Source organism: Nymphaea colorata, chromosome 11 (genome assembly GCF_008831285.2).
Source record: "Nymphaea colorata isolate Beijing-Zhang1983 chromosome 11, ASM883128v2, whole genome shotgun sequence".
Taxonomy (NCBI): domain Eukaryota; kingdom Viridiplantae; phylum Streptophyta; class Magnoliopsida; order Nymphaeales; family Nymphaeaceae; genus Nymphaea; species Nymphaea colorata.
The window spans coordinates 4,963,596-4,976,498 of NC_045148.1; the positions used below are offsets into that span (position 1 = coordinate 4,963,596).

The window sequence follows — 12,903 nt, forward strand, 5'->3', positions numbered from 1 at the left end:
TTCTTTTAAGGTCAATAAATGTTGCATGACTTGATGCCCCCATTGACAAATTGGAGACTTGTCTTGCTAAGTATTTTAATCTTCCATGTGTAGTCATTTCAGTTATCGTTATGATTGCTAAGTAACTGGATATTGATAAGCTTAGGAAAAAGTGCATTTCGCATATTCGTTGAATGTATTATATTTATGGAGAGAAGTGCCATGATTTTTAATTCAATTAGAAAAAATTAAGACTTTATGCAATTGCAGTTGGAATTGTATTGTCTTCTCCTCATTTGCTTTTGGGCTAAGCCAGATACCCTTCTACACTACATTCTTATAACTTAAAAAGAAAGGGCACCACTTTTTTGTAAAGGTTACACTTCCACAAAAACTAACAAATAAGATAATGAAGTAATCTTGCTTAAAAAACAAATAACTTTTAGCTGGAACGACAGAAGAGTGTAACTTAATTAGTGATGTAGTTACTATTGAAAAAGCAATTTGCAGAGAAGTTTTTCTGTTTTTTGTTAGGTTTGATGAAAAGTATGTCTTATTAAAAGAACATCATAAAAAATACCTCTTTTTAAAATTATAAGCACAAAAAAAAGCCAAAAATAAAAATTTTCCCATCTCAAAATATTATAAAAAGAGAAAATTAAAAACTGAACTTCCCTTTACAATATGCGTCTCTTTTTATTTCAAAACTAATATATCATCCTATGGAGATCAAAAGAGAACTTGGCCAATTTTGTGGGCTTGGGATAGAAAGTTTGACCATTAGACATAAGGCAATCATGTTTTGAGTTTCGAACTAAGCACGGAAAATCTCATGAGTAAGCTAAATGATTCAAATGTAGTGCCTATGAACCCTACCATCAATCCACACTGCAGTTGTTGTGAATGTACCTTGGTATGAAGCTCTTGACCTCTTTTAACAAGAAGTTTGTAAAAGAAATTGATCACTTCTGCCTTACGCTACTTTTGTTGGTAGTCATAATCAAATCTCCATCATTTCTCATAATCCTCTTCTGGTGGATTATATCTCATGGTTCTACTAAGGATTAATGAGCTCAATTACATCAGGTTATTTCCTTGTTGTAGTATGTGTTTGGAATGAGCTTCACTTTTTTTATTGTTGGTATACCATATGCCTAAGTTGGATATGACTTGATCTTATCCTGTGGAAATGAACGAGTCTTAGCCTTTCCATTGTTGAGTAATGTGTAAGTTAAAGCAAAACACATAGTATAAATCATTATGTATATGTTCAATATGAAATTTTTATTTACAGTAATGATATTTTATGCAATTTTGCTTCGACATAGAAATATATATTTTTAAGTTTTAAAAACTTACAAAATTATGCATCATTCAATTGTTGTGTTGTATTGTTGTAGCATATATGTTTAAGAGTTATGTAATGTATGTGTGTGATAGTTGTTCTCTTATCTATTTTATTTGATAGTTTAAAATAGTGCATGAAATAACCATATGTCATTTGTTCTTGTTCAAATTAAATATTTAATCAAGATGATAAACTACAATAGCATGACAATTGAGCCAAGTATTTGATTGATATGATGTTAGAGTCTACTTGAATCCTCAAGATAAAGACATTGTGTGGATTGAAAGAAATAGCTATGAAGGAGGTTAAGAGAAGAATGCAAAGACATAGGGAACATCATTCACTACAGAGAAAATAAGAAACGAGCTTAAAAGAACAAAACCCAATTTATCAATGATAAAATAGATACTCATTGCTTTTGGATTTGGGGTGGACCCTGATAGAAAAATGATAGTGATAGACAACAAACTATGGGATGAATATGTACAAAAGTTCACAGAGAGAAAAAAAAAATATATGCATTCAGTGACATGAAAGTTTATGAGCATGCAATGAAAATATGGAATAGTTTTACAACATTAGGTGACAACAAGAGTATAAGAGATGATATGCCATTGATTGATGTCTAGATTAAATTAATAGATGTAGAAGATGAGAATGATTCCATGCTCATTCGTAGCTCCTACGAATAGTTTTGCAAAGCTATAACCCTCTAACATGGCAAGGGCAAACAAGTGCTCCAGAACCCAATCAATAACAAGTAATAAAACTATAGAAACAATTAGTGAGTTTATACAATAGCTTATAAATGTCCAATCATCTTTTATCATGTAGAGGAGTGGAGTGATTTTGAGAGAACTTTATGCAAAAAAGAAGATAGATCATTAACGGTTTTATAGATCAGTAGACATACTTGGTAATTTGACAAGGCAAACAAATTTCTCATGATCTCCTGTGAGTTGCAGGCAAGCTGGCTTCATAAAAAGATTAACTAACAACATGTAACATTAATATTAAATGTTTGACACTTGTTCATGTCAATGTTGTTGTTGAATTGTTTGACACTTGCTAATGTTAATGTTAATGTTGCGTTATGAATATGCATGTTCATCTATATATTTGTCAAATTTTGTTATATTTATATTATGTTAATTTTAACATTATATGTTGAATCTACATGTTCTATTCTCATGCATTTATGAATTTACTTTCACGATGGACAAAATATCTGTAGTTATCTTCATCTTTATTCTGTGGATGCTCATTGAATACTTGAAAGGCTGAGAAGGACCTACTAGAAAGTTGGTACATATCAATATACTAGCATATGCCCAATTTGTATGGCTACGTGCACAGACACCGAAGGAATTGTCCAGATTTATCGAAAGTGAATTGTAAAATATATGCATTATTGTAGAATATGTTAAAAAGTAGTGTTGTTACCTGATACACAAGAAACACAGTTAAAGAACAAATGGCAATGTTTCTCATGATGTTGGGACCTGACTACCATAATTGGCATACCCAATATGATTTTTAACATTTGGGACATGTAGTTAGCAAATATGTTCACTAAAACAATTCTTTGTATTACACATGAGTACTTTGGATGTGGAGATGACAACACACTAGCATGAATTAGAAGAAATCCATGCTTCTATCCATACTTAAAATTAAAAGAACCACAATTCAATCGACACTAGAAATCAAATTTAATGTTATATAACATAGAAAATATTCAGTACATTACAATATTAATAAAATTGGTTGGAAGCATTATATGGTATACATATTATAGTGCATATGTAAGAGATTGTCAAAACTATTAGCAAAATAGAATGGCATTCTATCACAAAATGTCTTAGATATAGTGGGATTTGACATATGATTTCACTATGTACTAACCGGTTGGGAGGCAGTGCAACTAATGTAAGAGTATTATATAATGTACTAGAAGATGACATTTATCTTTTACAGGTTCTACATGGTAAGAAACTAAACATTAGTTTATTATGTTCAATCAAATTGTTTGATAAACAAAATACAACTTGTTGTTTATGAAGTAGGTAAACATTATCTTGCAAATGCTAGATATCCAAACATCATTGGATTTTTTACTCTATATAAAAAATATGCATTTCATCCATCTGAGTTTAATGATATTGGATCAATACAAATCAAGACGATAGAAGAATTGTACAACATATAGATATTCATTTCTACGTGTCAGTGTAGAACGAGTATTTGATTTTTTTAAGACAAGGTTTTTCATTCTGAAAAATCATATGTTTTATCTAGTATGTGCTCAAGTTCAAATTATACAAGCAACATGTGTTTTGAACAGTTTTATAATCCAACATAATCCAAACGGTGAATAGTTTCCCTCTAATAGAATCATCAATTATTAAACAAATGACATTGTAAATAATGATAACAAAAGTATTCAACAAATACAAACATGTTGAAGTAACAATGAGCTTCATAATCACATTTCTATTTCATGTAACTTGATTACGTCTCAAGTAAGAATTTATTAAAAACTTATATCAACATTATGTTATATGTAATTGTTTTATTTTTGTAATGACTTTATTTCAGTAGTATACTAGTCTATATTCATAGTTCATGTGTTTATTCTTACTACTTTATTGTCATTTTATTTTTGCAAATGCATGAACTAAACTGTGATGTCGCGTCCTACCTTATGTAGTTTCCAGAAGAGGATAAGATGATAATGGCAGTAGTGGAAATACATCTAGGCTGTAATGGGTATTTTTTATTTATTTTTATAGAGATGTCTTACAATTATTTACTTGTTTATATGTGTTGCACTCCTTTAGAAATGAGAATTTCCACAATAGTGCCCCATAGCCAAAAATTGCTGGCTCCGCCACTGCATAGTGGCCAAATGTAGTTTGAGCGACACATGAATGAGAACTTACTTTTGGAGAGTTGTCATAGGTATCGATGTGCTTGTAGCTTCAGGCTTGCTGTCTTTTGGGACTATGAACTTTTATTGATCTAAATTAGTTGTCATTTGAAATTAAACTGAAATTCAATCCTCTTTTCTTCATTTTATTTCAAAAAAATATTAGTTTGAAGATAGGGTTTAAATATGTCCAATGCTAACATTATTAGTAATAGTTTATGTTATAGTTTAATAACTAGTTTAGGGATAGTGTAGAGTAGACATTCTCTATTAAAAGGGTATTCAGATAATTTATTCATCAACTATTCTTTATTTTGTTGCTTATTTAGAGTAGATTTGTTTGGTTTCTTTCTTGTATTTGGTTTGATTTAAGTTTGTGTATTACTTGGATATATTAAATAAAATAGGATTTAAGTAATTTTCTTTTGCTTTTTAAAATAGCTTAATTCGCAATTCACCTTATTGTGTTAATTCATGTCTTATAGTTGTTTATGTCTTCTATTATTACAATTGCATTAGGTTAGAGATAGTATAAGAATTAAGTGAGTTTTGACTAAATATAATGCATGAAATAAAGATATCTTAGCATTCTTGAACAGAAATTTAAGCTGCAAATTCTAGTCGCTTGAGTGCATCATCACAAGAATTTTTCTAAGTTTTCAATGGAAATTTTTAAGTAGGTTCTCCTAATGTGTTGGTTGTCTATCATCCAATTCCATCTATATTTTGAGTTTACTTAGTAAAGTTTCAAAGGACTTTTCAGAAACTAGTTTTTTTTTTTCCTCATAATTCAGGACTCTTTAGGGATAACCTTGAGGGCGTATCGTAGGTGGTTGTACCAGTAAAAGACCGGTCATTAGTTCGATTCCTGTAGGTGCTACTTTTCTGCATTGTAAATAATGGATGCACTACACTTCAGTTGATAGGTGTTTGCACCCCACACAAAACTCAAAGTAGTTTTAAACCTTGAGAGCAGGGGAAGAAGGGGCGGCTTTGATCTCCCATCAAATCACCAGAACTTTTCTGGAATAAGAATATATCAGACACTCTTTATGCAATATATTAAGTTTTCTATTGAAATTTTGACATTCTTAAATTGGGTATATGTAATCTGCTTGTCTGTAGTTCATGGACCAATTTTTAGTGAAATATAGTCTCCTTTGCCCTCTCAAATTTATAGATTTCTAGCTTGTCTCTCTAGTCTGATTTTAGTATTATATCAAAGGTAATCTAAGAATTTAATTAGGTAATTTATTTGTTATATTTTTTGCTTATTCTGAATAGGTTAATACTTTATTTTCAAATTGTGATTTTTTGTTTACTAAGTTTAACTGTGTGACACAGATTAGCTTTAGTAGTTAGGGCTAGTATCTTATTTGTTAGTTTTAGATGTTATGCTTATTGGTTGTCTTTATTTGCTAACGTGCTTGTTTTGTGTTTTCATTGCTTTAAAGTGTTTTCTTGTTTGGCAACAGTAATATTATTAATGTTACTATCACATGAATCTCTTTAAAAAATGAGGTAAATTCATAAAACATTTTATTTTAATATTTTATGAAATAACCTTATTTTTTTAGGGTTCATGAAGCAGTAATTGTTGCCAAACAACCCCCTCTTCAATTTCAAGCGAAGAACTGGACCATGTATCGATCTATGGATTATATTGGAAATAAAATTTTGTATTTGATTTTAGTTCATTTTCAAATATTGTAAAAATTTTATCTCTAATTATGAATAAAGTTGAATTCATTTGGATGGTCTCTGCGTCCTGTTGCTTTCACTTTCCATTAATGTGTAAATTTAACGTATTTACAGTAATATTCAAGAAGGTGCCAAGACGCGCTGCCTGCTACACGCCTACTCCTTCAGAACGTGGGAATTGAGAGCAGGGGGAGGTTGGGGAGGCGGGAAGAGTTTGGCTCTTGGCGGCGACAATGTGGAAGGCATCAAGAAGCGCGCCGCCGTCTCTGCTGTTGGGCTTCTTGTGCAGGAGGTCACGACTTGCTGCTACTCCTTCCTTCCCCCTTGCACTCAAATTTTCAGCAGACCGACCCCAACCCGCATTTGGTGCTGGTGTGCTCTCGGGTACCCCGGCTTCTTTTGCCTGCCGGCTGTATTCCACCACGTTCCCTGAGGCTCCGTCGGCTTCTGGCGACGGCACGGCGATCAATAGCGAGCATGCCTCGAACTTACTTTCGCAATCTGAACACGAAGGTACCATCGATTACTCGCCTCTCGGCTGTCAAGAAGTGGATTGTGCTCCGTTTCTATGTTTCAATGCAATTTGTTTACTGTTTGTTGCTGTTTTTTATTGTCTGAGATATATGGAATTGCTAACTGTCTCTGTCCATTGAGAGTCTCCTGATGATATTGTGTTAGTTTTGATCAAGGGATTTTGTTCGTAACGATCTCCTTTTATGCTTTGTGGCCATGCCAGTTTATTGTGTTGGTTGGAAACTTAAATTTGGGGTTCTGTGATGTTGATTCGAGTTTGTTGTTTTCCAACTGTTGCAGTTTGTGCGCTTAGATTTGTTGTTTTATTTGTTTCCCCGCTGATTCGCATTGAAAATGGAAGCAGATAGACAGTGTGAATGGTTCTGCTGTACCTTTCTCTGAATTACGTTCTATTTCCCTTCTTTTTTCTCAGGGATGATTATTCATTTTTTGTATTATGTGTTGCATATGATGATGGTGTCGAACTTTGATTTGCCTACAAATTTGTACTAAAAAGTGGTTGCAAAATTTAGACAGTATGGATGGAGCGGATGAAGGCGAAGTCGAGTGGGAAGAGGAGGAAGAGGTTGAACCGAAGGTACGCTCCACTAGAAACTGGCAACACTGTATCCTCTAGTGAGAATTAGTAATACTTAACTTCAGAGACGTTTAACTGATTGAAATGCAAAAGCATTTTCGAATGTATATTATACTAAGGTCGTTAAGTCATTTGAATTTGTTGAACGCTTTTGAGATTAATATATAAGGTTTACAGCGATTAAATTTGTAACTCTTTTGTCTAAAAATTGGCTGCTATGGATCAAATGAGACATGCAATTAACTTTTGTGGGTATGTTGTTAAAAATGCTAGGCGGTGGACCTCCAAAAAAGCCTAGGTGAGCGATGTTTGACGAAATATGGTGAAGAAAAAGGAGAAAAGTTGGAGTTTTGGAATTCCTCTATCTATAACAATAAACTGTTAGATAGAACAAGCAATAAAATTATATTTTTAGCAATGATATTTAGAAAATCTGTATGTATATTTCTATATTGTTTTAGATGCTTAAGTGCCAGGGCAAGGTGTTTAGGGCCTTAGGCTGCTTTTCAGCGCCTAGGCAGGTGTCTATGCATACTTTTGCATGTACAACTTTTGGGTGAATACTGAATAGCCTTTCTGCCTTTGTGATAAACATGGTTTTGTTTAGTTTGAAGCAGGTTCAGATCATGTGACTGCAATTCTACAAAGGGCTTTGAAGGCCTAAGAAATCAGGAACCACATCTTATCAGAATCTCATATACAGTTGCTGTTTTACTTTAGAAAGCACGAGCAAAAGTGTAATCTGAATTCTTAACAAGCATACCATGTTGTGGTGTTAGATGGGTGAGAGAGATGTTATATGGTTTAGAATTTTGTAAGGATGAGCCTACACTTGGCAAACATCTACTGCTTACTATATCAATATGTCTGCGTCTCTGTGTATGTGATATCCTTTTTCATTCAGTGTTTCCACATATAGATCGGTGATGGAGGAGATGGAGGAGGAGTTATTCTGGGGGATCTACCGTGGGGAGAAAGGGCTCTAAACATTGCAAAAGAGGTGCTGCTCCAATTTGATGATGATGTGAAATTATTTTCTTTTAAGGCTACTCATCGTGGATACATCTATATGCGATTGGATAAACTCTCAAACAAGTAAGAATCTGCTTAGCTACATAAAAGTGCTCCCTTTTTCCAGCCTCTGAGTCTCAGCTTTTACAATGTCTGTCTATCAATATCATTTTGGTAAACAGTTTCTTCAAAGCTTTATTATTTGCAGCTTCTCACTTTCAAATATGATGGAGAACATGTTCTCTGTTGATTTTAAGACCTTTGGTTACTTTCTCTCGTCGCCATTTGTCTTAATAAGAGAGAGTGGCCTCTTTAAGGCTTGCGAAATTTTACATTGTTCTTTTTTCTTGTTTACTTTTTCTTGATCCTAAGCTGCTATCCTAATGGTATTCCAAGCCAGGAGTCCTTGGTGGAGAAATTTAAAGTAGCTGGATATTTTATGTCCATCTATCTTAGGCGGCCCTGCATGTTATTGTCTATTTGTTACTTGAATTATTTTTTTTCTTATTTGGAAATTTCAATATGCTTATGAACAAGCAAATTTTCTAGATTTTTATTTATGTGGTTGTATGGCCCATGCACTGATGCTCATCTTCTGCCCTTAGAAGTAGTGGTTTACCAAAAGTAGAAGATTATATTGGATATGGACTTTTGACTTCACGTTCTTGTTGCTTGGAGTTATACAAGTCACAATACTATTTGACCAACCATGCATGTGTCCAGATATGGATGCCCCAGCATGGATGAAATTGAAGAATTCAATAACGTGTACAAGAAGAAGCTTGATGAGGTTGGAGAGCAAGGCCATATACCAAGGGATTTGGCTATTGAGGTTGGTATTTGTTCCTTGAGGCGAACACCATGACCAACACTTGTTAAGTTATTACTAACTGCTTTTTCTTTTCTAAATTTGAAATTGACCTAGGCAGTTTGTGTTTTTGTGCGAGCTTTTAAGTGTGTAGTAGTTTTGCTGGCTTTGGCGTTGTAGTTTGTAGATTCTATTTGATCTGCAAATTAAAATAAACATTATTTTAATGTCATAGGTATCCTCTCCAGGAGCTGAACGACTTTTGAAGGTGCCTGGAGATCTGGAACGCTTCAAAGACTTACCGATGCAGGTGACTTATGTGGGAGATGACTTGAAGTGGAGAAATCAGCAGCAAGTTGGAGTTTTTCTGCTAGAATCTGTTGAAGCTGACGAAGGTTACTGCACGTGGAGGTTGGCAAATGTGAAAGAAAACAGAGATGCTCTGGGTAAAGGAAGGCTATTGAGCCGGAAGCAGAAGGAATGGAGGCTGAAGTTGCCATTTCAACACATCAGGTTGGTAAAGCTGTATCTGGAATGCTAACATGGCAAGGGGTTCGCCATTTCAATACCTCAGGCTGGTAAAGCTGTATCTGCAATCCTAACAAGGCAAGGGGCCTCTCCAGCCCCAGCATGCCCAACATTGCCAGTCCAATGCAGGCTTTTGTTTATTGAGTTCTCGCTCTTTCCCTCTGTGTGTGTGTGTGTGCGTGTGAGAGAGAGAGAGAGAGAGAGAGAGAGTGAGTGGGTCTCAATTTTTGTTGTAGACTTAGTATTGACCCTTTTTGTTTTTCATGTTTTAGTAGATATTCTATAACTTAACTGTAGGGGTATTTAGGGGAGGGATCACTTCCTAGAAGCAGTGTGTTAGTGATGTGCCGTTGGAACATAAACTTGCAGTCCAAGACCTTTCTAAGCAAAATATTTGATTAGGTGCAATTTTTTTGGTCAATAGATAGCAATAAACAGATTTATAGAATGACTGATCGAAAGAACTTTCAAATTTCGATCATGACTTTGACAAGGTTATTATCTCGACTCCATGTTCATGTTGGGGGAAGGTCATTGAGTGCACCCACTGCTATTGCACCTGTTCTTTTGCTGTGAAAGCACGAGGTGAGATTGGTTATAGAAAAGGTTATATACAAACGTCAAATTTATTGACACAAACTTATATGAAGAACAGAAAACTAATATAGTTGGTCTCTAATTTTAAGGATTCCTTGTAAAGTGCCTTGCTACGACTGTCTACATGAGCTGATTTGCAACCTAAGAGTAAAAATGTCTGAGATTTGTTTGGAGGATTACGATGCAAAATCCTTAGCATGTTCCAAAATCTGGGTCCATTGAAACGATGCTAACGTGTACGCACTTAAGGGGCATTTGCCAATAGTATTACTGTTGTTGTCTTATAAATATGCTCCAATTAAATATTGCAATGCAGTAATATATTATTCATATTGCTAAATGGCCCTGTAAGTCAATGGTATCCATGCCTTCTAGCTGTTGTTGCTAGTTGTTGGACATGATGCCAATCCTGCTTTCACTTTCTTCGATATAATTATGAACTTTGTTCAGAAAATCAGTTCATAGGGAAAGAAACCAGAGCTTGCCCATTAGATTAGCCCCTGTTTGCTACTAATGCAAAGGTCATTTTGGGTGCAGTATTTTTAGACTTGTCAATTGCCAGCTTGTAAGCAACCCAAAATTTTATAGGAAAAAATGTCAATTTTACCCATCACAAATGCGACTTTTAGCTGGTTCTTTCAAGAGGATTCAAAAATTGGGGGCATGAACTGCCCCAGACCAAATCATTTATCCCAAGCTTCACACACCAAGACCTAGATCATCGAGGTTGTTCTAATCCAAAAATGACCGTTTTGCCCTTGCATTGCCTCATTTTGTTTCATTTTCATAAAATAGCTGTGGAAACGCTGAGAGTTGTTTGGCACAAGGCCAATCATGGTTGTTTACACTCTACAAGTCACTAGAGATCAACATAACAAGTTTCTCAATCAAATTTAGTTAAAGCGTAGTCTAGAAATGACTCATTTCTCTAGTTTTTCCACCATTTTTTGTCATTAGAACATCTACAGACTTGACCAAACTCATGTTAGGATATCCTCAATGTCGAAAGAGTATTTTCAGCTACGTTACTAGTTTTTATGCTTAAATTCCAAAGTTGTAGTCATTTCTTAAAATGACATCATTTCCCCATTTCCACACATCTAATCATCACATCTATCTTAGTCGAGTGAGTCACTTGGAATTAAGCAGGGATCATGCTCTTCAATGCTGGTTTTGATGTTCTTGCTTTCAGTTTGAACACTTAGAGTGAGCAAAGTTGTAGTTTCTAGTTACTCTTGTAGTGTCCATTTCCGGATGCAGTCGCTAGAGACTTTTCAGTTAGTTTCTAAGAGATATGAGAAACCAATTTTAGATTTGTCTACACAAATAGATTCACGAAAAGAGGTATCATTGTGTTCAATCCCTACACACAAGCTAATAATATCCATTTCCCATTTTACCATTCACATTTCCAATTACAACTTGGTAAACTTTGAAAATCGTGAATTTTAGAAGACAAACCTGGAAAATTTTCAACCAAACTTAGAACACACCTAAACTGAACCCAGGCTATGACCTGTCATGGTCAAACTGCCCACCCAAGCTTGTAGTAATAGGTTTTGCACCAAAGGCAAAAATCTCAATATATTATTTTCTTAAAACCTAAGTTTGGAGCCACATGAAGCTAGTTTAGGACCACGTTTGTGCAAAGTTGAAGTCTATAGGCCCACATAGGGTTTGAGCTTCCTTAAAACTGAGCCAAATCAAGACCGAACATGATTTGAACCAGTTTAAAGCAGAAAAGAACCCATTTTACTTGAGCCTAGTCTGACCTATGTCCAACTATGTTTAGACCTAGATCAAGCTTAGATCCACGGCACAAGCACTGAGTTTGAGCCCATAGGACTCACACTAAGCTCAATTTGGGTGCCAAGATCTAAAATCCTACGTTCAAAGATCTTGAGATCCAAATTTCCAATCAACCAAACCCATTCCCTCCAAGGCACCATATTCAAATTCGCGTCATCAGGTGCTACCAGGTGTCCCAACCTTCCCTTTCGCAGTGGTCACATGTCGAGGGGCCAGTAACCCTCAACCAATAGTAGTCCCTATATAGGTGCATTGGGTGATTGCTCCTCGCGTACAAGAAAAATACCAAAGAGCCTTGAGCTACCATACATTTTATATCCCCTATGGATTTATGCCCTCTTGCCTATTGCTTCAGAATTGTGGTATGTTGTCGTTTCCTAAGAACCAGGTAAGCACCGTTCATGGACTACGCCAAGCCATCCCCGGCCAGGGGCCAGGGTAGGGTCTTACAAGCCTCTCCCACCAACTGTGTTCGACATCCCTGTCGAGGCCAAGTACTCTTGCACTTCTTCAAATTGCCATAAGTTAGCATTCCTCTCTTATTTGTCTTCACTCTCCAGTCAGCCCTTCCATCTTACAAAAAATTCTCGGTAGTAGTTAGCCTTGTTGTGCCCTTTTAGTCTATAGTTCAGAATTTGAGTAACCTCCTTGTCAAATTGTACACTCACAATGGGCAGCGCCCTTGTGGATACTGACCTAGCTGCATCCTCTCCATCTTTGTGGAAAGTCTTAAGAAAGCTTGCATGAAATACAAGGTGAGATTTGATCCTTGTTGGTAGCTCTAATTTATAAGCTAAGTTACTAATCTTCCTTAGCACCTTGAAAGGGTCATCATACTTTGAGACTGAGCCATGATGACCACCTTGTTGCTTACCTTCTTTCAAATTTGATGAGTTAGTTTCAATAAAACTAAGTCTCCTTCCTTGAATTCTAAAGGTCGTTTCTTTCTATCAGCTGCTTTTTTCATTCTTTTTATGGCATTGACTAAGTAGTCTCTTGCTTCTGCCATAGCCTTGCGCCTATCTTGAAGCATCTTCAAAGTGCAAAACATTTTTTTGAACTTAAAATACTTAAGTCAATTG

At 35.2% G+C, this 12,903-nt stretch overlaps 1 protein-coding gene across 1 annotated transcript; it reads left to right on the forward strand.

The window, feature by feature from the left end:
• The first annotated feature begins 6,104 nt into the window (after window positions 1-6,104).
• Window positions 6,105-9,823, forward strand: LOC116263972 (uncharacterized). Its single transcript, XM_031643821.2, has 5 exons — window positions 6,105-6,470; window positions 7,004-7,068; window positions 7,988-8,163; window positions 8,803-8,911; window positions 9,123-9,823. Exons 1-5 carry the CDS (start codon window positions 6,191-6,193, stop codon window positions 9,426-9,428), a joined length of 936 nt encoding a protein of 311 aa, XP_031499681.1. The 5' UTR covers window positions 6,105-6,190; the 3' UTR covers window positions 9,429-9,823.
• Window positions 9,824-12,903: the final 3,080 nt, after the last annotated feature.

Bases quoted from the DNA above. Each gene is read 5' to 3' on its own strand.
- LOC116263972 (XM_031643821.2), top strand. From the start codon at position 6,191: ATGTGGAAGGCATCAAGAAGCGCGCCGCCGTCTCTGCTGTTGGGCTTC. The intron at 6,471-7,003 runs GTACCATCGATT...TGCAAAATTTAG, and splicing joins TTCGCAATCTGAACACGAAG to ACAGTATGGATGGAGCGGAT. The intron at 7,069-7,987 runs GTACGCTCCACT...TTCCACATATAG, and splicing joins AGGAAGAGGTTGAACCGAAG to ATCGGTGATGGAGGAGATGG.